The sequence below is a fragment of the Heterodontus francisci genome, chromosome 18, assembly GCF_036365525.1.
Source record: "Heterodontus francisci isolate sHetFra1 chromosome 18, sHetFra1.hap1, whole genome shotgun sequence".
In the NCBI taxonomy this organism is placed as follows: Eukaryota; Metazoa; Chordata; class Chondrichthyes; order Heterodontiformes; family Heterodontidae; genus Heterodontus; species Heterodontus francisci.
The window spans coordinates 19,393,085-19,418,209 of NC_090388.1; the positions used below are offsets into that span (position 1 = coordinate 19,393,085).

At 40.1% G+C, this 25,125-nt stretch overlaps 1 protein-coding gene across 3 annotated transcripts in view; it reads left to right on the plus strand.

The window, feature by feature from the left end:
* Positions 1-22,726, plus strand: part of rpap3 (RNA polymerase II associated protein 3) — a 61,630-nt gene extending 38,904 nt beyond the window's left edge. For all 3 annotated transcript variants that reach the window (XM_068050370.1, XM_068050371.1, XM_068050372.1), the window contains 4 exons: positions 7,723-7,924; positions 15,160-15,257; positions 18,392-18,492; positions 22,031-22,726. In XM_068050370.1, the coding sequence (XP_067906471.1) occupies positions 7,723-7,924; positions 15,160-15,257; positions 18,392-18,492; positions 22,031-22,116 (487 nt within the window). In that variant the 3' untranslated portion in view covers positions 22,117-22,726. The remainder of the gene's footprint in view (positions 1-7,722; positions 7,925-15,159; positions 15,258-18,391; positions 18,493-22,030) is intronic.
* Positions 22,727-25,125: the final 2,399 nt, after the last annotated feature.

The window sequence follows — 25,125 nt, forward strand, 5'->3', positions numbered from 1 at the left end:
CATTTACTACAACAAAACTTCAGTATGTTTTATATATATATTTTTGAAGTCTTTATTTTGAAGACAGCAGCTGTTGATCAATACTGGTCTCTCCCTCTCCCAGTTTCTCATTCAAGTGGCTAGTCTTCACATGTGTCAAGATCCCTAGATTGTGAGCGTTTGAGAGGGTGCTTGACTGTGATAGTTATTGTAGCTGAACCAGGCTTTGTACTTACCTGATACCTAGGGCCCTACCAAATTTGCGATAGTGAAAAATGCTTGTGGACCGTCAAATCTCGGATCCTCCATGAAATCGGCCATTTTGTGAACTTTGCTCTTTTTATTCATTGACACAGGGCTCACCTTGCTAATTGCTGGACATGTTGTGAACATCGTGTGTTTTAGTGATTGACATAAGGCTTACCCTGCTGATTGGTAGATGAGGGAGGGCTTCCAGTGTAGATTTGACAGAAGCAGTCTCAAGTATTAGGAGACAGTTGAGAATGCCAGAATGAGCAAATCAAAAATGGCCACAATCATTACTGCAGCGCATCAAGTAAAAGAATTTGGAACCCGAATTCTGCATGCCGATGGAATACCGTTTTCTACAAGCTGCAGTGTTTTGTTGGATCACACATGGGGCACAACAGTTCAGCGCCACTTAGATTCCGAAAGCAGCAGAAAGAGAGCATCTGACACTGCGCCGCTGGAAAATGAACATGCAAAAATACAAGCAACAATTTCATCTCTTTTTAAGAAGTCAACACAGAGCTCAGAAAATCGTCAGCTGGTTACAATAGAACTTGTGGATACTTTTGCAAGTGCCATCATACCATTGGAAAAGCTTGGTTACCCAAAGCTACGGATATTTATTCAACTCATTGTGCCAAATGGTGGTTGCTTTCTAAGTGCAATTAAACTACGATAGGATTACCTAATGAAGGCTTTTGTTACACATTGTGAGGAGATGAAGTCTCAAATTAATCCATGTGAGTTTCTATGCTCGCATTCAACCACTGACATCAGTGAGTAAAGAATGTGACCAGTTAATAGTCATTTTTTTCTGATAATTTTTGAGGATACAATAAATGCCATTTGAAACCAGAAACTGCCCCAGTCATTTTTGTTTTCATTCTAAATAGATCATTTTCATGGTTTGCTACGACACATGAAATTTAGGATTTAAATAGCTGAAATTGTGAAATTCACATTTCTTCAAATGCCTTGACCATGAAATTTGTAAAATTTGACTCAAAATTTGGTAGGTTTCTACTGATGCCCACCTGTGCTTCTCCAGCAGTAATGACAGAATTCTAACAATTCTAGTAGCCTTTTATCTTCCCTACTCCCTTTCTAACTTGGAAAGTCTGATCTCACATAGTAATGCACCCACTGCAACTGCACAATAAACCTGGCAGAGATCAGCTAACTCAACTGTAGACAATAATCTTGTTCCGTTTGGTTCAGTGAACAGTACACTTACCCACTGAGATTTCTGAGAAATGATTCAGGTTATTTTTTAAAAGCAAATCTGAGTGTAGAGTTCCATCTAACAGTGTGGTTGCGATGCTATGCTATAAGAGCAAGTGGCTCAGTGGTAGCACTCTTGCCTCAATCAGAAATCCCTGAGTGATACTTGAATGCATAATCTGGGTTGAAACTACAAGCAAAGAAGTTCAACCTTATGCATTTCTTTGTCAGGGTACAGTTTCTTTTTGCTGACTCTTGAACTTTGAAAGGATGGCTGCCCCTAGTGTGAGAAAACCAAGTCAAAAGCATTCCTTGTAGGGAATTCCGTTTTCCTGTCAAAACATGTTGATAGAATTTTCACCTCAACTTCCTACACGGTTTTAGCTTTTTCTGTAATTTTAATATGCTGCTAAGTAACAAATTGAATTTTTTGTTTAATTGGCAAATGTGCATTGATATATTTTAGTTGTAAGTTGTTGATTTAAGCAAATGACGATAAGTTTTTAGGGCAATGAATGTAAATACTATTTTACATTACTCTTTCTACTCTTTGGCCTTCTTGTCTCGAGAGAGAATGGGTAAGCGCCTGGAGGTGGTCAATGGTTTGTGAAGCAGTGCCTGGAATGGCTATAAAGGCCAATTCTAGGTAACAGACTCTTCCATAGGTGCTGCAGATAAAATTGGTTGTCGGGGCTGTTACACAGTTGGCTCTCTCCTTGCGCTTCTGTCTTTTTTCCTGCCAACTGCTATGTCTCTTCGACTCGCCACGCTTTAGCCCCGCCTTTATGGTTGCCCACCAGCTCTGGCAATTGCTGGCAACTGACTCCCACGACTTGTGATCAAAGTCACAGGACTTCATGTTGTGTTTGCAGACTCTTTAAAGCAGAGACAAGGACGGCCGGTGGGTCTGATACCAGTGACTAGCCCGCTGTACAATGTGTCCTGGGGATCCTGCCATCTTCCATGCGGCTCACATGGCCAAGCCATCTCGGGCGCCGCTGGCTCAGTAGTGTGTGTAAGCTGGGGATGTTGGCCGCCTCGAGGACTTCTGTGTTGGAGATACGGTCCTGCCACCTGATGCCAAGAATTCTCTGGAGGCAGCGAAGATGGAATGAATTGAGACGTCGCTCTTGGCTGACGTACGTTGTCCAGGCCTCGCTGCCGTAGAGCAAGGTACTGAGGACACAGGCTTGATACACTTGGACTTTTGTGTTCTGTGTCGTTACATTATTGCATATTAATTGTCATAAATAATGCTGGTAAATATAATTTGCAGTAGAGTTTGTTTTTAATTTGCCAGTCATTCATTCAATTTTTTTCACTACATTGTGTAGTCTTGAAGTCTTGGTTTCCAGTATCTTTAAAAGTTGCGATCTATCTAAGACTTAAACTGATAAAAATAAATTGCTTTGCCTGCCTTTTAAGTTCTGATGAAGGATCTCCCTTGAAAAATGAAACTTAGCAGATGGTATACTTTTGTATTCCCAGCATTTTTGGTTTTATTCATAATGTGTGAATTGCTTGGTTGTTTCATTTTTCATTTCTGTTGGGATGTCTCTAAAGAATGGTGGAATAACAAATTTTTTGCAGCCAACGTGCTTCAAAAGCAAAGGAGCATTTGTGTAGTGTCATTGGAGAAAAGGATTTTGCACATACACTGGTCTCTAAGGAACTCTTCTGTCTTTTAATTTCCAAGCATCCTTTCTTAACTGGGTAGGCAGGCAACTTGCTCTTGGGCTGATGTGTGTTCTGCAGCTAATGGTTAGGAACTGTACATACATTTTCAATGATTCCCTATTCCTTCCTGTGGGAATTTCAGAATCTCACAAGGTAGCACAGTGGACAAGATCAATGGTGGAGTTAGAAATATAGAAACAGGTGTAGACCATTTAATCCCTTGAACCTGTTATGCCATTCAATGAGATTTACGGCTGATCTGTGACCTAACTCCATATATTTAAATGAACCTGATTCCTTCATGCTGCAGCAACATACTACACTACCAAATTAATATCAACCTGGTTCGGTTTGGAGGCATACTCACCTCTTAAAAGGTTCTTGGAACGCCACTTCAGGTGTTGGGCACATATTTGGGGCTGGGACTTGAGTACCATACTGAGGGAATGCCGCATTGGCACAGGTACTGTCTTTCAGATGAGACATTAAAGCAAAGTCCCAGCTGCCTATTTCAGTGGTTCAGGTGGATATTGAAGTGCTCATGGCCATATATAGAGAAGAGTGCAAGTTCTCCCAGTCATCTGGTCAACATTTCTCTCTCAACCAACATCTCCAAAAACACACTAACTGTTTATTCATCTTATTTGCTGTTTGCAAGACCTTGTAGGTAAATTGGCTGCCCTATTTGCTTGTTAAACAAAAAAAAAGTCAAAGGATGTTGAACAGTTTAGAATGTTTTCAGGATGTAGTATGGTGGAATATGAACCAATTTTCTTGATGAGTAATTAAAAAAGGGAAGGGAAAAGGATAAAACAATTAATCCCATGTTCAGGATTTGATTCACTTTTTCTTTCACTATTTTTCCCCTTTTCAGCCAGTTCAATCTCTGCAACTTCTGTAGAATCTGCTCACACATGAGAACCAAATATCTTAATTTTGTCTTATCCATACTAGTGTTTGTAGCCAGAATTTTCGCATTACCCACTTCGATGGTAGTGAGAACTGCTTGTGTCTTTGTAAGCAGATATGTTTTTATTAATTATAAGATACTTCGTTTTGAAACAAAACTATATAATCTAATCTCCATGTTTAGCTTTCTTATTAAAGGTCCAAGTACATTGAAGACATTTTTGTTTATTTTTGAGTACTGTACAACAGATCTATTACCAACTATTTTTCCTGTATTAATGGATGTAGAACCAAAGGACTTAAAATGGAGTTATTTTTGGATTTGCAATGAAAGGGCCAATACTGCATTAAGTTTCCTTGGAAACAGTACTTGATGGAGTCATCAATGTAGATTATCTCCCCTGTCTAATTAAATCCATTTTAACAGATCTATTACTGAAATTGTTTCCTTTTTGAAGTTTTTGTTGAGGTTAATTACTTCAGAAACTAAAATTTATTTTAAACAAATGTGAAGTATATTGTATTCTGTGATCAGAAGCAGTGTCTTTTGAGTATTGCGTTTAGAGTACCCAGTGGTGGCCCTTAAAATTAAAATTAATGCAATCTTCCAACAGCACGAGGCTAGTCTTCTAGGAAATTAATATACGTTGATTGTTTAAAAAATCTACTCGAGTGTTACTTTATTAGGATGCACACTCAACTGTACTTATGAGAAGGGTAGCTTTAAAAGGGATTTAGTTGTCTGATTTCTGTATGTTTCCAAGTGGTATTACAGCAATAGTTAATTGGAGCTATATTCTTTAATAAAAATGGATGTTCATAATTGATCTTTCAGTATTGTACATTATAAATAAAAAGAATTGCATGTACTTCTACATACATCTCATCCCTTCACTGAGACTTCAAAAGGGCCTGAACTCATCCAGGCTGTTATTTCTGTTACAACATGCAGAAATCTGTTTCCAGAGCTGAAACCTCGACTTGCTGATTACGAAGGAGGTGACCTTCTCATTGCATCCATCTTTGCACATATTAGCATTGCTCTCCCCTTACTTACCCTGCTCTCATACACATCTCCCCAGAGAAATTAAAAACATGGCAGCATATGCCATAAAAGGCCTGTCGACAATTAAAAACATCGAGCAAATACTCTGAGTTCTCTTCCACTATATACGTTCTAAGCCCATGATATTTGCTTTACAGTAGATGCCTGGCAGTTTTCCACCTCCACATTTACCCATTGGTGATCATGAACTCTTCTATGCCAAGTTGTTGGGATAGAGCAGCGTTAAAAAAAAAAATCAGTTTATTTATGGGATGTGGGTGCTGTTGGCAAGGCCAGCATTTATTGCCCTTGGGAAGTTGGTGGTGAGCCGTCTTGTTCAACCACTGCATTGTAGTGAAAATGCTCCCACAGTGCTGTTAGGGAGGGAATTCCAGGAGTTTGACCCAGCAACCATGAAAGAACAGTGATTATAGTTCCAAATCATGATGCTGTGTGACTTGGAGGAAGCATCCACTGCCTCCACCCCAATATGGCTGCAGTGTGCATCATCTACAAGATGCACTGCTTCTTTGGCATTACAGCCACAGTATTTATGTGGCTGGCCCAATTAAGTTTCTGGTCAATGGTAACCTTCAGAATACTGGTGGTGGTGGGGGGGTGGGGTGTGAAGTTTGATCATGGTAATGCTATTGAAAGACAATGCTGTGGTGCTTAGAATCACTCTTGCTGAAGATAGTCATTGCCTCGCACTTGTGTGGTGCATTTGCTACTTGCTACTTATCAACCCTTGTCTGAATGTTGTCCAGATCTTGCTGCACACAAGCACAGGCTGATTCATTATCTGAGGAATTGCAAATGGAACTGAACACTGCAATCATTAGTGAACATCCCCATTTCTGATATGATGGAGAGAAGATCATTGAAGCAGCTGAAGATGCCTAGGCCTAGGATACTGCCCTGAGGAACTCCTGCGCAGGCAATTAGTCAAGGCACGTTGTCATTACGCCTGTAAAAAGCAAACCATTAATGTCTGTTTCACATCCTAGTGAATGGGTTCTTCTACATGCTTTGAAATGCCATCTCCTTCTAGTTCTTTTGCTTTATTTTTAGGCTTTACCCAGATATTCTTTTCATGTGCACCAGGGACTGTTCCTGCAAGCATTCACGCATGCTGTCTGGATATAAACACGTGTCTGTCGCACTTGAAGAATTACTGCACTTTTATTAGCGACAGTAGTAGATTCGCAGGGATTTGAAGGTATCAAGCAAAATGGCGCACTGACACGGAACACAAAAGTCCGAGTGTATCAAGCCTGTGTCCTCAGTACCTTTCTCTATGGCAGCGAGGCCTGGACAACGTATGTCAGCCAAGAGTGACGTCTCAATTCATTCCATCTTCGCTGCCTCCGGAGAATACTTGGCATCAGGTGGCAGGACCGTATCTCCAACACAGAAGTCCTCGAGGCGGCCAACATTCCCAGCTTATACACACTACTGAGTCAGCGGCGCTTGAGATGGCTTGGCCATGTGAGCCACATGGAAGGTGGCAGGATCCCCAAAGATACATTTTACAGCGAGCTCGCCACTGATATCAGACCCACCGGCCGTCCATGTCTCCGCTTTAAAGACGTCTGCAAACGCGACATGAAGTTCTGTGACATTGATCACAAGTCGTGGGAGTCAGTTGCCAGCGTTCGCCAGAGCTGGCGGGCAGCCATAAAGGCGGGGCTAAAGTGTGGCGAGTCGAAGAGACTTAGCAGTTGGCAGGAAAAAAGACAAGCGCAAGGGGAGAGCCAACTGTCTAACAGCCCCGACAAACAAATTTTTCTGCAGCACCTATGGAAGAGCCTGTCACTCTAGAATTGGCCTTTATAGCCACTCCAGGTGCTGCTCCACACACCACTGACCACCTCCAGGCGCTTACCCATTGTCTCTCGAGATAAGGAGGCCAAAGAAAGAAGCAAAGTGTATTTGAAAAATGTGGCGAAGCTTAGGAATTTGATTTCTGATCTTTCAATTTTTATCCATTTTTCTCTTGATTGTTACCTTTTCCCCTTTTTAGTTACAAATGTATTCTCCTTGTGCTTTTGTCTGTTGAGAGTGCAGTCAGGAACCTATCACTGGGTTCTACCTGCGTTGAAAGGCTTTTAATGTAATGGAGAGTGGCTCATATTTTTGCTCGTGCCTTTTTTCTCCTCTTCACGGTGCACAGTAAGGTTAGGAACTTACTGAGCAGGGAGTCATGACATAAATCTGTCTTTTCCAACTTTGTGGTGCTGCACATTGAGTTGGTTAGATATTAATGTTAAAAATCTATTTATATGCTGTGACTTAAAATGACTCCTTAAGCAAGCTGCGGCTCCCAACCATTTTTTCTCTGCATGACTGTATCTTCCAGAACAAAATAATCATGTAGACTAGCATCAGATCAGCGTATATGTTCTCCCCCTCTTTCCTTGGGTCCAATTTATCATTGTCTGTCTATCCTTGTGTCTTCAACCCCCAGCTATATAGAGCCCCAATCACTTCTGGAGATCCATGATTGAATATTGTCTTTAATTATTTTGAAATATTTTAGGTATGGCACTAAATTGAGTGGTATGAAACTTGGTAAGATTGGTGTAATAGATTATATTGATTTCCAAGCAGTTTTACTCAATAAAACTGTCATTGTTTTTCAGAGGGCATCCTGGTGTGTCAGACAAGCAATCAGTTACAGCTGAAGCTACTGCTGTAGAAAGCTCGGCAGAAATGAAGAAAGCTGAAGTGCCTCTGATTTCCCACTCTCTGATTATCCCTCATGCTCCTGCCAACTCCTTTCAACTCGAAGCAGACCTCCGCAAACTGAAAAATTATCCACAGATGTTGCATAAATACTTAAAGGTAAATCTAGCAGCTTCTAATCCGTATCTGTTTATGAAACTGAGTTTTGTATGCTCATTTCAAATTTAAAATATCTTTCAGCTGTAATTATTTCAAGGAATGTGTTGATTTGTTTAAAGAAAACTGTTTCAGAGGAGACTAAGAATGGTTTTGCAGGAGCGCATCAAAATTACAAAGGCTTTGTCAAGGTGAACAGTAAAATATTACATTCATTGAGCAATTGTAACAATAGCACATAATTTAGTACTAGAAGTGTAAAGGAGAGTTTTAATCTGGTTTTTAGAATACGTTATCACGTTTAAGAGGGAGTTGGGTAAAACACTTGAAGGAAAGAATATTAAGTGGTGCAGAAAGACATAGGGCTCGGTAGCTACAGTGTGGAGCTGGCAGTGGAACTGAAATGGCTGCCGTCCATGCTAAAATTTCTGGTTCTTCAACTTGCAGTCAAATTTATTATATTTTGCTGGCAAAACTTCACTTGCTGAACAGCGTATTATACCAGTTGACTGTTTTGCAATGTTTCACCGATTTTAATTTTTAAAAAAGTCTGTGTATACGTCTTTATATAATTTTTTATTGTAATAGTGGCCATTAAAGATTTTAATGTTGGACTACATAGGAAATGTGGATTGGGGTGCTGCTTACTGATGTGCGTGTTAAATGATGTGTCCCATGTTAAAATTTCAGACTTCCATTGGCAGTGAAGGCAAACACTGACCTGCACAATGTGCATGTGCTCATATATCCTCTTTTTAAACTCATTCCAGTATTTTGAATTTGCTGCTTTTGGGTTAATGGTGTTAAAACCTTCAAAGGATATTGTGGATCATCCAGCACCAGTTCTGGTTGATGAGTACAGCAATTCTGTAGTTTTGTTCAGAGCTTGAAAGCTCCCCTTAATGATTTCCTAGAAGAAAATTAGTTTGAAAAAAATTAGTTTGAGGATGCAAGTAACATCCCAGCATTAGCTGTAAGTCCAGAAGTGGAAGGGAGGGAGGAACACAAGAAAATTACAATCACCAGGGAAGTACTGAACATATTGTTGGAGCTGTGGGCTGACAAGTCCCCAGGTCCTGATGGACTCTATCCTAGGGTGTTAAAAGAAGTGGCAAGTGAGATAGTTGATGCGTTAGTTTTAATTTTCCAAAATTCCTGAGATTCGGGGAAGGTTCCGTTAGATTGGAAAATAGTTAATGTAACTCCTTTATTTAAAAAGGGAGGGAGACTGAAAACAGGAAACTACAGGCCAGTTAGCTTAACATCTGACTTGTGGAAAATGTTAGAAGCTATTATTAAAGGCGTTCCAGCAGGGCATTTAGAAAAATTCAAGGTAATCAGGCAGAGTCAACATGGTTTTGTGAAAGGGAAATCATGTTTAACCAATTTATTGGAGTTCTTTGAGGGAGTTACTTTGGATAAAGGGGAACTGTTGGATGTATTGTGCTTAGATTTCCAGAAGGCATTTGATAAGGTGCCAGATCAAAGGTTATTGCAGAAAATAAAAGATCATGGTGTAGGGGGTAACATATTGGCATGGATAGAAGATTGGCTAGCTAAAAGGAAACAGAGTAGGCATAAATGGGTCACTTTCTGGTTGGCAAGATGTAACGAGTGGTGTGCTACAGGGATCTGTGCTGGGGCCTGAACTTTTTACAATTTATATAAATGACTTAGATGAAGGGACTGAAGGTATGGTTGCTGAATTTGTTGATGACACAAAGATAGGTAGGAAAGTAACTTGTGAAGAGGACATAAGGAGACTACAAAGGAATATAGATTGGTTAAATGAGTGGGCAAAGACCTGGCAAATGGAGTATTATGTGGGAAAATGTGAAATTGTCCACTTTGGGAGGAAGAATAAAAAAGAAGCATATTATCTAAATGGTGAAAGATTGCAGAGCTCTGAGATGCAGAGGGCTCTGGGTGTCCTAGTGCATAAATCGCAAAAGGTTAGTATGCAGCTACAGCATGTAATTAGGAAAGCTAATAGAATGTAATTGTTTATCGCGAGGGGAATTGAATACAAAAGTATCAGCTGTACAGGGCATTGGTGAGACCAAATCTGGAGTACTGTGTACAGTACTGGTCTCCTTATTTAAGGAAGGATGTAAAAGAGTTGGAGGCAGTACAGAGAAGGTTTACTGCACTCATACCTGCAATGGGCGGGCTGTCTTACGAGGAAAGATTGGACAGGCTAGGCTTGTATCTGCTGGAATTTGGAAGAGTAAGAGGCGACTTGATTGAAACATATGAGATTCTGAGGGGTCTTGACAGGGTGGATGTGGAAAGGATGCTTCCCTTGCTGAGAGAATCTAGAACTAGGGGTCACTGTTTAAATTATGGGGTCGCCCATTTAAGACCGAGATGAGGAGAAATATTTTCTCTGAGGGTCTCTTCTACAAAAGGCGGTGGAAGTTGAGTCTTTGAATATTTTTAAGGCAGAGGTAGATAGATTCTTGATAAGCAAGGGGATGGAAGTTTATATCGGGGGTAGGTGGAAATGTGGAGTAACCAGTTCAGTCATGAAGTTATTGAATGGCGGAGCAGGCTCGAAGGGCCCAATGGCCTACTCCTGTTTCTAATTCATCTGTTCATATGTAAAAACAAAAACACTAAATATGTGTATGTGTGTGTGTTCATGTTCTTAACCACACAAGGCTGTCCTCACCAAGTTGCACGAGCTCTCCATGCCCCTGACTTGTAAAATCTTCGTCCTCGCCTTCAAATGCCTCCATGGTCTTGCCCTAGCAGGTTTCATCAGTTTCTTACAGCTTTATGTCTCTGCACACATCCTGACCTTCTCTGACCAGGAATCTTCCTGTTTTTATGCTTTGCAGTCAGTGGCTACATCTTTCTGTGCAATAACTCAGCTGTCTGGAAATCTTTCCTCCAACATCTCCATGTCATCACTTACCACTTCCCTCCATGCTTTGAAAAGCACCTCAAAGACTTTTCTCTGTAACTGTTCCTTAACCTCCCACTGCTAAACCTCCCACCACTCCAATCCCATAGCCTTTTCTTTTGTATTTTTTACTTTCCCCCGAGTGTTTAATCTAGATTTTAAAAAGTAGTCTTAAAATCATGTGTTTGATAATTGTGTGTACTTAATTATTCAATTTAATTTTTAATTTGTTCATTTTGAAAATTAACTTAATAACATGTCATGCAGACCCCCACCTGCCAAGAATGAGGCATATTAATTTTGTCATAGGAACATTAATTTTAAATTCTTGCTGGAGTGAAAAAATGACTTGTCAAACAGATCAGCCGAGGCTGAAAAAAACATTTACATACTAACAGACAGTGCTTATGGAGACAAAGGACCATTCCCTGACACATTCAACCCACAATGGATTTTTGATCACCCAGCACAGTAGTGGGTGATGTACAATCAAATATAAATGTGAAGCTAAGTCAGTTCGGAGGTCAGAGTAAATGTTGATCTGTTAAGGCTCAGGCAAATAATGCAAGGCTGGATTGTATCTATTTTAATGCAAGGAGTCTTACTAGTAAGGCAGATGAATTGAGGGTGTTGATTAACACATGGGAATGTGATATTGCTATTACTGAGACATGGTTGAGGGAAGGGCAGGACTGGCAGCTTAATATCCCAGGGTATAGAATCTTTGGACGTGCTAGGGGAGGGGGTAAAAGAGGAGGTGGCATTGCACTGTTGATTAAAGAGACAATTACTGCAGTAAGGAGGGATGATATCATAGAAGGTTCCTCTAATGAGGCCGTATGGGTAGAACTGAAAAACAAAAAGGGGGCTATTACGAGCCTGGGAGTGTACTGCCGGCCTCCAAATGGTCAGGCAGTGGTTGAGGAGCAGATATGTAGGCAAATCTCAGAGAGCTGCAATAATAATAGGATAATAATATCAGGGGATTTCAACTTTCCCTATGTTAGAGGGGATAGTATTAGTGCAAAAAGCTTAAAGGGGGCAGAATTCTTCAAGTGCATGAGGGGGCATAAAAAAGCACTGGCAGACAAGATAAAGGAAAATCCTAAGGTGTTTTATAAGTATGTTGGGGGCAAAAGGATAACCAGGGAAAAATTGGGGCCCATTGGGGATCAAAGAGGCAATCTGTGTGTGGAGCCGGAGGACATAGGTGAGGTTTTGAACGATTACTTTTCATCTGTGTTCACTATGGAGAAGGACTATGTAGGTGTAGTGATCAGGGAGGGGATTATGATATACTTGATCAAATTAGCATTGAAAAGGAGGAAGTATTAGCGGGCTAAAAAGTGGATAAATCCCCAGGCCCAGATGAGATGTATCCCAGGCTGTTATGCGAGGCAAGGGAGGAGATTGCAGGGGCTCTGACACAAATTTTCAGATCCCCTCTGGCCACAGGAGAGGTACCAGAGGACTGGAGGACAGCGAATGTGGTACCATTATTCAAGAAGGGTAGCAGGGATAAACCAGGTAATTGCAGCCTGGTGAGTCTAACATCAGTGGTAGGGAAATTATTGGAAAAAGTTCTGAGACACAGGATTAATCTGCACTCTTGGAGAGGCAGGGATTAATCAGGGATAGTCAGCATGGCTTTGTCAGGGGGAGATCGTTTCTAACTAACTTGATTGAATTTTTTGAGGAGGTGACTAGAGGTGTAGATGAGGGTAAAGCAGTTGATGTAGTCTACATGGACTTCAGTAAGGCTTTTGATAAGGTCCCACATTGGGAGATTGGTTAAGACGGTAAGAGCCCATGGGATTCAGGGTAATTTGGCAAATTGGATTCAAAATTGGCTTAGTGGCAGGAGGCAGAGGGTGATGGTCAAGGGTTGTTTCTGTGAGTGGAAGCCTGTGACCAGTGGTGTACCGCAGGGATTGGTGCTGGGACCCTTACTGTTTGTAGTGTACATTAATGATTTAGACGTGAATATAGGAGGTATGATCAGTAAGTTCGCAGACGACACGAAAATTGGTGGTGTCGTAAATAGTGAGGAGGAAAGCCTTAGATTACAGGACGATATAGATGGGCTGGTAAGATGGGCAGAGCAGTGGTAAATGGAGTTTAATCCTGAAAAGTGTGAGGTGATGCACTTTGGGAGCTCTAACAAGACAATAGAATATAAAATGGATGTTAGGACCCAAGGGAGTACAGAGGGTCATAGGGACCTTGGTGTACTTGTCCATAGATCACTGAAGGAAACAGCACAGGTAGATAAGGTGGTTAGGAAGGAATACGGGATACTTGCCTTTATTAGCCGAGGCATAGAATATAAGAGCAGGGATGTTATGATGGAGCTGTATAAAACGCTGGTTAGGCCACAGTTGGAGTACTGTGTACAGTTCTGGTCGCCACGCTTTAGGAAGGATGTGATTGCAATGGAGAGGATGCAGAGGAGATTCACCAGGATGTTGCCTGGGCTGGAGCATTTCAATTATGAAGACAAACTAGATAGGCTGGGGTTGTTTTTCCTTGGAGCAGAGAAGGCTGAGGGGGGACCTGATTGAGGTATACAAAATTATGAGGGGCATTTTATAGGATAGATAGGCAGAAACATTTTCCCTTAGCGGAGAGGTCAATAACTAGGGGGCCTATATTTAAGGTAAGGGGCAGGAGGTTTAGAGGGAAGTTGAGGAGGAATTCTTTCACCCAGACGGTGGTTGGAATCTGGAACACACTACCTGAAGGGGTGGTAGAGGCAGTAACACTCACGACATTCAAGAAATATTTAGATGAGCACTTGAAAAGACATAACATACACGGCTACGGGTCAAGTGCGGGGAACTGGGATTAGTTAGAACAGGTGCTTGATGGTCGATGCAGGCGCATTGGACCGAAGGGCCTGTTTCTGTGCTGTTAAACTCTATGACTTTGAAGGTGAGGAAGCTCGCATTCCAGGATGACTGCTAAGATGGCTGAATCCACAAAAAGATGTGGTCAAACCAGCTAGTCACATGACTAACCTGCTGGGCAACCTGAGTTTTTTTTGGATTGTACAGACAGTTTGAGAAAGAGGAACTGTTTTGCTCCTGGACTGTACAGACCTCTTCTGGCTGGCTCGCCTCAGCCTGTCCTGTCTGCTCCCATCTCTCTCTCTCAGAACTCCAAATCCACTGAAGACGTGAACCTCGAGAGAAAAGTCTCCTACATCTAACAAGCTTCAAGAAGACTACTGGGCCCCAACGAAAAGCAAGATCCACCTACAATCAAGGATTCTACAGCGAGCTTGAAGAACAGTAGCGAAAACCATCTTCAGATATTGCCTCAAACTTTTCCACTTTGTTTCTTCTGCTCTTTTCTGTCTCTATCTGCATGTGTGTCTATCGCGTATGCATGTTTGTATGGGCACGCCGTGGATCCGTAGGCGTTAACCGAATTAGAGTTTAAGTTTAATAAAGTTCAACCTTTTTTCTTTACACCTAAGAAAACCTGTTTGACTGGTTTCTTTGCCTTAGAATTGGAAAGCAGTGAACAAGGATTCCCCAAGGGGGAGCTAAACACACGGTGTGTTTAATATTAAACCCTGTTACAGTAAGACCAGGTGAAGGCTGAAAGGGAACCCCTTCTCACCTGGTCGTAACAATGTACTGTTATGAATAAGAACTTTTGTTTTGACTGGATGGGTTGAAGGAACTAGACCTTGTATTCCGATGTGAAGAACTTGTTTCCTGAATGATTAATCAGTAAGTTCTTTTATTTCCCCTTCTCAATTTTTTTTGCCTCTTCCTGAATCCATTGACCCATTGCAGGGTTAGGTCCTTTATTACTATACCCAACTTTAGCTGGCCATAGGTTTTGTGCATGAAATTTCAGACAAATTGATGCCCAAAGCAAAATTTGTATGTGAGCCTCAATTGTGAACATTAGCCAACAAAAGTCCAGGGGAGGGTGCTAGGCGGTAGCACAGCACAGCCCAAACCTCATTTTACATCTATCATATGCACTCCAGGGAGTGATTATTGAAATAGCAATTAGAAGTAGAAAGTCGCAGCAACCCCTTCCCTAAAAAAGGGCCTCAGATTAGATCCTGAACCTCCTTGGTCTGTAGCTGCTCACAAAGTAAACTTTTGAAACTATCAGAGAAGTTACCAAACCTTTTCTTTATGGTGCCAGTTGGTAAACTATTATTTCTGTGAACATGATTTAAACTTTTTTTTTTAAAGTTAAACCGTTGTAGTTTCCAGCAGAAGACTTGATTTTAGAGCTAATGAAAATGTTCACTTTCTATCCATTACAATATTCTGATGTTTTTTCTTGTTTTTATTGCTTCTGTGAATAGCAAATTGAGCCTTCTTTTTATCCGCAACTCTTTCAAAAGTCTTTGGAACCTGACATTTTAAATCACATTTTAAGAATCCTTCATGATTCATATATCAGGTAAGCAACATTTAAGTTTACAGTTTGCCCAATCTGAATAGTTTAGTGTAGTTAGACTGTGAATGGTGGTGACTCATAAACCACATGGTATAAGAGCTTAATGAATGTGTTGTCAGGAAATATATTGAATTTGCAAGATTCATCTGAATATTGCTTTTCCACTTGATATAATATTGCCGCCTCCTCTTATTTAAAAAGCCGCCTGTTTGACCAAACTTTTAGTCACCCCTCCTTATAGCTCCTTCATTGGCTCAGTATCCATTTTTGTTTGATTACACCTATTATAACACTCCCTGAGACAACCTTCTATGTTAACAGCACTATATCAATGCAAGTTGTTGTAGGTCATTCTTATGGCTTACTAAGTGTGTGCATTTTTTCAAATCTTTCCTGCTGCAAGATATTATGAAACATTCATTGACTCTGCACTAATCAGAATTGATTCCTTCAGGACCTACGTTTATCATCTGAAATTGGTATTTCGTTGCCCAAAACATAAAAGTTCATTTATATTTCTATTTTTATGTTACAAAGCAGCTTCTTATGAAAATTAATATAAAAGCAGCATTGTAATTTGGGAGTTGGGCCGAAACTGACTTCCAGTACCATGACCAGAAAGTATAATGTCACTCTCGGAGATAGTCTTACAGCACTTGAGGTTCACACCTGGTTTTAAGAGTTCCCGAGCAGTTCCAGCACATGACGGTTTAAAGTTGGCCACATAGTGACTTGCTGCCAGTAGGCAATGACTTTGCTAAGAGCTGGTGCTAGTTCAGCTGGTTCAAAATGTGGCGGTATAATCCAGTGGTCACACTATATCTTGCCTTTGTTTCATAAAGTAATATTCAACAGACTTAAAACAAGCAGTTTAAAATACATTTACTGGATGTAAATGATAATTGGAACAGCATTAGGGTTGCAAAGGTGGGTGTTTCAGTATCCTTTCATACTGTAATAATTTTTTGTGCTGTTGAAGCTGATATAAAGAGTTCAACAATGACGTCAAACTTTTCTGTAGAAAAATGGATGGATAGTTCAGTGTGAAGTTTTGTTTTCAGTTATTGACCACTTCTCTAAATGCAGCCGCTTAAATCAAAGAAAGCACTTTCAAGAACCCACTTAGCCATTTGTTCTGAGTTAGCAGCTGCTTTCTTGAACATAACTATAGATCCTTGGTTAGTTCCTGAGTGTGCATTCCAGCTATTGGAATTCTTGTCACTGAGTAATCAAGAAGTATATAAACCCAAGACTGCTTGGGTACACCCATCTTTTTAGCATCACAGTCTCATGTGCAGTTATGCCAATTGGCCATTAACTGTGTTTAATGTTTTTGACCAGATTACCTAGAGTGATACTGCAGCTGAGTTGGGAGACAGTAGATTTATGACAGTAGGAATTTTATCAGCAAAGTACAATGGGGAAAATTTCCTATTTGTGCTTTTTGTGGTGGTGCCTATTATAGGCAAAACGTTAATATACATTTGTAAAGATGTTTTAAGAAAGTTGAGGCAGAGCATGGAAGAGCAGGTTCAATGGCAAGAAGAAATTTTTAATGCAAGACTGGGAAGAACATTTTCGATGCTTTGACACTTTTTGGAAAGATTATTTTACAAAAGCTAAATTTAAGGCAGAGCAGGATTTTTTAAAATAAAGCTGAGCCAGTGACTGGAGAAAATGACTGACTTATCAGACGGGCAGTGAAGGTCTGTGATTTTCAAAATCTTTAATTATGATGGTGGTATAATTCATCTAATCAAGCATAAGCTATAAGTACATTTCTCACAACACTTGTTCTGCCTATCAATTAGTTTAAAAAAGTGGATCTCTTCTATTTGATGCCAAGATATTCCATGATTCAGAAGCAGGTGTAAATTTTATTTTGATGCTTGATTAGCCATAATCTAATGAGTGGCAAGGTCAGCTTGTGGGACTATTCTAGTCCTTGCGTAATGAATTAAAGAGTATATTGCATAGTACAAGGGCAGTTAAAACCATAAAAAGTAACTTTAAAAACTGCATATAGTTTTAGGAATTTCCAGGTAATTATTGTTGCTTTGTTCTGGTCTTCTGCGGCTATGTTTTTACTTTTTAAATTGCATTGATGGTTTGGAAATTTTCCAGTCCTGTGAGTTTTCATACTTTATTTGCCCATCTTGCAAAGGGCACAAACTCACATGACACAATTGCTGCTTATATAGCAATACATTGGTAATATCATTCCAGAGATGCCACAAGAATATTTGGTGTGAAATATGGAAATGGAGTAGAATGCTTTTCCTGAAGTTGGTAATGAGGGTATTGTTCCTGAGATGATGTGTTTCACAGAAATCTAGTTGAAGTTCAGCTCTGACTCGCACAAATTCTGGTGATTAATTGAGAAGGCAAGTAAGAGGTTCTAATGTAACACCATGTTTTTAAAAAAGCTCATGTAAAAATAATGACACCCAAATACCTTGAATTTACAACATTCCCCCCCCCCCACACACACTATTTTGTTTGATCAATGGAGAATTACTCTGAAATGTATACCATTTCAGCTCCTCTCAAATGTGCAATTTAGAATTTATTTTTGCAGCATAACCGGTAAATTATGCATAGATACAATACACTTTGCATGTTGATGTATAATTTTTCAATTTTTTTCCAAGTTTTGCTCACATTGTAATAGACCTTTGCACCTTTAATTCCCACATGAGCAAAGTAATTATCCTACGGCCTTTTCATGAAAAATTTGGAATAACTAATTATAGTTTTAAATTCAGAAGATATATTGTGGCTGTTCAATCAGAATATTAGCCTTAGCTCCACAGTGCACTGCAGTTGGCTTCTAGAGGCTCTTTTTTTTTAACCACGGGAAAGGAAAGTTTTAGTGACTTAATGCAGCACTGAATATAAATTAATCAAGGAGGATGCTGCAATTTCCAGAAGTTGTGACATACTGAATGCATTTTTCAACTGTCAAAAATAATAACTAATATGCACTTTTAATTCAAATGCTATTCTAATGGAATCATGGGATACTTTTTAAATTCATTAAATTTTAATTCACTGTAACAGTGTTACTATGCAGATTCCTGAGGTTCAAAGGAATCACGATGATGAATCAAATTGTTTTCTTACATTGTATTTTATAGGCTTGAAGAATCTTCTCTAATTCTAGATGTCCTAAGGAACTTATCAAATGTGAAAAGGTTTGAAATGGCAGTGATGTTTATGTCGGAATCTGAAAGAAAAGGTAAGCTATAGTTATCCAACTACAGTTTAAGAAGCAGTCATTCTGATTCAGCTGATGTACTAGTATATGATGACATGATTACAGTTAGAGTTCCCTGCACGATGGTGCTGCTAATCTTGGCATCTCCCTTGATAATTTGGCTATACTGTCTGGGCTTTTCCCCGCAGCCACCCTGGCCTTTAGCATTTCCAAGCATATCATTACAGAAGAACCTAGTCAGAGGCAGAACCTAGTCAGAGTGTAGGTCAGATGGTTTCACAGGTTGGCGCAACATCGAGGGCCGAAGGGCCTGTACTGCGTTGTAATGTTCTATGTTCTAGATAGGGCAGAGATCAACTGTTCACCCTTAGGAAAAATTAGTAAAAATGCAAAGTCTCTTTGAAACAGACCCATTACTTTGATTTTGTCCATCTATAGATAACAATCTTTTTATTTAGACCACTTCATTTGAACTGAAAATGGCACCCTTTTTAGATTATAAACTGTAGAATGCATTAAAATCCAGCAGCTGCAGAATGGTGTTACATTAGTTCGAAGAAATACTTGGGCCTATTGGGCACCTCGTAAACTTTGTAATTTTATGAAAAAGCAGATGCTGTCACCTGTGCTGTCTTTAAAAAAAAATAAATAAATTGTTGCTTATTGAGTATTTGTGCCCACGTGCACAGCTCTCTACTTGTGACACAGGACAAGTGGCAGCAAGGTGCAGCATGTAATATAATAAATAAAAACAAGAAATGCTGGAAATATTCAGGTCTGGCAGCATCTGTGGAGAGAGAAGCAGGTCAGTGACCCTTCAGAACTGACAAATATTAGAAATGTAAAAGATTTTAAGCAAGTAAAGCGGGGGGGGTGGGGCAAGAGATAACAAAAGAGGTGTTGATAGGACAAGGTCACAGAAAAGCTGACCAGAAGGTCATGGAACAAAAGCAAACAGTATGTTGATGGTGTGCTGAAAGACAGCGTTAGTACAGAGAGTGTGAATAGACTGTAAAGCACAAAGCACTCCAAGCAAAAACATTAAAAACATTTTTTTAAGAAACAGCAACAGTGGGTAGGCACAGTAGAAACAAATTAAACACACTGAAATAACCTAATAAAAAATAACTATACATAAAAAGGGGGGGGGGGGCCGTCCTGCTCTGAAATTATTGAATTCAGTGTTCAGTCCGGCAGGCTGTATCATGCCTAATCGGTAAATGAGTTGCTGTTCCTCGAGCTTGCGTTCATGTTCGCTGGAACACCACAGCAATCCCAGGACAGAGATGTGAGCATGAGAGCAGGGGGGAGCGTTGAAATGGCCAGCAACCGGAAGCTCGGGGTCATGCTTACAGACTGAGCGGAGGTGTTCTGCAAAGCGGTCACCCAATCTGCATTTGGTCTCCCCAATGTAGAGGAGACCATATTGTGAGCAGCAAATACAGTATACTAAATTGAAAGTAGTACAAGTAAATTGCTGCTTCACCTGAAAGGAGTGTTTGGGGCCTGGGATAGTGAGGAGAGAGGAGGTAAATGGGCAGGTATTACAGGGGAAGGTGCTGTGGGAAGGGGGCGAGGTGGTGGGGGTAATGGAGGAGTGGACGAGGGTGTTGCGAAGGTAACGATCCCTTCGGAATGCTGACTGGAAGGGAGGGGAAGATGCGTTTAGTAGTGGCACCACGCTGGATGTGGCGGAGGATGATCCTTTGCATCTGGAGGCTGGTGGGGTGGAAAGTGAGGACAAGGGGAACCCTGTCGCGGTTCTGGTAGGGGAAGGGGTGAGGATAGAGGTGTGGGAAATGGGCCAGACATGGTTGGGGGCCCTGTCAACTACAGTGGGGGGAATCCTTGGTTGAGGAAAAAGGAAGACATATCCGAAGCACTGTCGTGGAAGGTAGCATCATCAGAGCAGATGCGTCGGAGACAGAGAAACTGGGAGAATGGAATGGAGTCCTTACAGGAGGCAGGGTGTGAAGAAGTGTAGTCGTGGTAGCTGTGGGAGTCAGTGGGCTTATAATGAATATTAGTAGACGGCCTATCCCCAGAGATGGAGACAGAGAAGTCGAGGAAGGGAAGGGAAGTGTCAGAGATGGACCATGTAAAGGTGAGAAGGGTGGAAATTAGAAGCAAAGTTGATAAAGCTTTCTAGTTTGGGGCGGGAGCAGGACACGGCACCGATACAGTCATCAATGTACCGGAAAAAGAGTTGGGGGAGGGGGCCTGAGTAGGACTGGAACAAGAAATGTTCGACATGTCCCACAAAAAGACAGGCATAACTATGACCCATGCGGGTACCCATAGCAACACCTTTTACTTGAAGGAAGTGAGTGGAGTTGAAGGAGAAGTTGTTCAATGTGAGAACAAGTTTAGCCAGGTGGAGGAGGGTGCTGGTGGATGGGGACTGATTGGACCTCTGTTCAAGAAAGAAGCAGAGAGCCCTCAAACCGAACTGGTGGGGGATGGAGGTGTATAGAGATTGGACGTCCATAGTGAAGAGGAGGCGGTTAGGGCCAGGAAACTGGAAATTGTCAAAATGACGTAGGGCGTCAGAAGAGTACGGATGTAGGTGGGAAGAGACTGGACCGGGAAGAAATAAGTTCTGTGAGGCAGGAACAGGCTGAAACAATGGGTCTGCCATTGTAATATAACCTGCAGCATGTCATATAACCTGTACTCTACACAGCTGATCTGAGATTAGTAGTACTGTATAACTGAAGCCTTAAAAGCAATAGCCTAACTTTATTCATTTATTCTCCATACATTTAGAAACAATTCTAATCACTGAACTGGGAAATCACAGGAATAAGTCTTACAATTTTAACCCACTACATCCAGTATTATGCAATACCATGATTATTTGCTGTATTCTGCCTTTACATACTGCGTCGATGATTTGAAGCCATTTGCTTTTAGCGGATCAGCATTATCCCATTAGTTCGTAGACAAGTCAAAGGCATTGTAAAAATTCTCTAGAATCTAAGCATTAGTGCAGTAGAGGCCAAGCTTTGGTTACCCCCTCCTAATTCATTCTTTTTTGGTTCAGCATCCGTTTTACTGTTATGCCTTTTTAAATAGTACAGCAGTGCAGTCGTTATGTTACTGGACTAGTAATCCAGAGAATGTGAAATCAAATCACACTATGGCAGTTTAGAATTAAAAGTCTAGATATATTAAGCTGGCATCGGTAAAAATTACCATGAAATCTGGGATTGTGGTAAATCTCAACTGATTGGAACCCAACTGGATCATAAATGTCTTTTAGTAATGTTTGCTCTCAAGGACAACAAGATGGGGCAATAGATGCTGGTCTTGTCAGCAGTGCCAATATCCTGAGAATTATTTTTTTAAGTTGCTGTGGGGCTTTTGTGAAGGCTCTGTGTAAATATTTGTTCTACATAATTAAAATTTTATTATCGCCACATTTTAAAAAATCAATTGCACTTGTTCATATACTGTAATATCTTTTGTCCCTTGTGTTGTTGCTGATGTGCATAAGCTGTGCCAGTGGTTAACAATTCTCAATATAAAACAAACTATTTTTTCTTATTCCTTTTTCCAGTTGTAAAAGATTTATTTGATCATCTACAGAAATCTGGTGTTGAAGAAGGATCACTTAAAGCATTGAAGAGCAAATACAGTGTTTGAAACATCCCTCTGACCTAGAAATAAGGAAAATAAAGAGCAAAATTTGTGTCTTGTACCAAGTCCTTTTGATTTATCCAAATTGCCTAAACTGTCTTGTTATATATTTCCCTCAATAACAATTATTTTAATGTAAAGTTATCCCATGTATGTACAATATTTCTCCTGAGCAATCTCCCTCCTTGGCTGGTGAGGACACATCATCTGTGCTTCTACAGTTTTTTGTCACTACAGATAATACCACTGAGCAACCATGAGGAAATAATGTTTTTAGCACGTTAGCCACATTTGTCTTCAATTTCGAGCCCAGCTGAGTCTGCGGAACCTTGTCCAAAGGGGGTAGCCTTGGGACTTGAGGAAACTGAGGGTAGGATTATTGGCTGCTTGAGCTACTGAGTCACACTTTTTTGTTGTAAGGAATTTTTATTCTCTTTTTTCTTGATTAGGTTTTCCTTGGCAAATTAAATCCAATTTTGATTTTCTTTTCCTGTTACATTTGTTACAATGCCTTGTACAGATTTGTGAGAGATCTCCTGTTCTGCATTTCAAAGTGTTTGAGAGACTTGGTTATAATAATTGCTAATAAACTAGTCTTCAAGAACTTTAATATTAATCAGGTCTCCTGTCAATTTTTTTATGCAAGTAAAAAGAAACAAACATGCAGGAAGTACCCCAATTTGAAAGATTTGTAACTAAGTATTGTTATCCAGTTAGGCAGCATCATATGCCAAACGCTAATTTGAAATGTAAAAATACTAAATGACTGACTTGTTTTTATGTATTTGCATATTCTATTTTCCATTTCTTTATAATTGCTTTTGCTTCGCATAGCTCAGTTAGAAAAGGCTTTTGAATTAATTGTAAAGAATTACTGTTTAACAAGTCCATACTGTAATTGTATAAGCCAATGTGCCATCTATTAACTAAGCCAGATGGTACAATGAATTAACAATTTCTAGAGATAATTGTGAGGACCAGGATAAAACATGACAGCAGCCTTCTCAAATATTCTACTCCAAGATGATTTTAATGATCGTGCAATATTAATGGGAAATCTTTTGATGGCATTTTGGGGGAGACGGCATAGTGGTAATGAGCCAGAGGCCAAGGCTAATACCCTGGGGACATGGGTTCAAATCTCACCATGGTAACTGGTTGAATTTAAATTCAATTAATTAATAAAGTTCAATTAATAAAAATTTGGAGCTGAAAGCTAGTCTCAGTAATGGTGCCATGAAACTACCATTGATTGTCGTCAAAACTCATCTTCACTAATGTGCTTTATGGAGGGAAATCTGCATTCCTTACCTGGTCTGGCCTACATATGACTCCAGACCCACAGCAATGTGGTTGATTCTTACCTGTCCTCTGAAATGGCCTAGCAAGCCACTCAGTTGTCAAGGGAAATTAGGGATGGGCAACAAATGTTGGCCTTGCCAGTGGCATCCACATCCCATGAAAGAATAAAAAAAATTATGTTACAAACTCATGAATGTCAATTGCTACAATAACAAGAATATTGCCATGTTTGCTGGTAGGACTGAATGTACTAATAAACTCAAGTATTTCTAAAACAGAAGCTTGCATATTAATATTTTAAGCACAATTTCCTTTTAAAAAGAATAGCCGACTCCTGCTCCGAGTTTGTATGTAAGTGGTCCTAGGCAGCAACCTGTTTCCTAAGCAGTTATCACACCCTGCACTAAAATAGAGTTTTTGTAGTGAGAGGACAGAAACAACAGGAACTGCTGATGGTAATTGATGACAGCTGCCATCTTTGATTGCTGCATTATTTTATTCTCCTCAGTAGTGGCCATAATCCAGGCCTGATAATCAGTCAGACTCCTGTCGTAGTATTGAGCTACTGCTCTTACAAAACATGCTTTTTTTTAATACAAGTTGTAAATCCTACCTCCATACTTGTTTCAGTGGGCAGAGGTGGACATTTCAAAAACTGATAACTGCAGGGGCTGTATGCTCAATTTGAGGTCATTTTAGACTAGAAACTGCCTGTAGCTGGAGGTTTTGTTCAGACCGTCCATTTAATTGATTAGCAATGTGTAAAACCACAGTATTGAGGTTCATAAGTAAACAACTTCCTGATTCTAATTTATGTGCCAACTACACTATGCTGGCCATTGATGTTACAAGCACCAGAAACATTCAGTTCAATATTTGATTGATACAGATAATGCATTGACTGATTCTGTAAATACCTAATTTCCTAGGTGACTATAACATTGAATAATCTATTTTAAGTGCACACCAGTTTCTTTATCAGTACCTTTTATTGTATATCTACTTGTATTGATGGGGAGTCAATGACCAATGTAAATAACTGATCATTTTCTTGAATTACAAGTGTGCATACACAGTTTGCTGCACGATGCCCTGTCATTATTAAAACTGGGTCCAGTGTTTTTAGCGTGTGGAAAATCATCATTGTTTTACTAAACTTACTCTTTTCATAATAACTTAACACTGCAGAGCATGACCCTGATGGGGTGAAGGAACCCGGATTTCAGTCTTGAAAAGACCAAATGCACTGGAGAATGCGAATTTGATTAATTACTAAGTTTATTTCGACCTTTACAGAAAAGTACAATGTCGTGAAGTTACAGAGCTGTTGGAACTGCGTATAGTTGTCAGTGGTGAAGCATAAATTTACAAGGTAACAATGAATTAACTGCCAAACCGACAGCGAACATAATAAGGACACCATTAATAATATGCTCTTTTGATTCTGGTATTGGACTGCAACCTTTGTTCTATACACATAGATCGTACTGCACCTAAGTGACAACTGTTATGATTACTGGATGAAATAGACTATTCATTATTTGGAAAAGTGAGATTCTGAAAGTACTGGCCCTTTGAGACAGCATTCTTCCTAAAACAAAGTACATTCCAAAGTTACCCTAATGGCTGGGTAAAAATGACAAACTCCCTTTGACTCCTCCTAGACTATTTAATCACTGTAGTAAAATGTTCTTTTAAATCATATTTAATCTC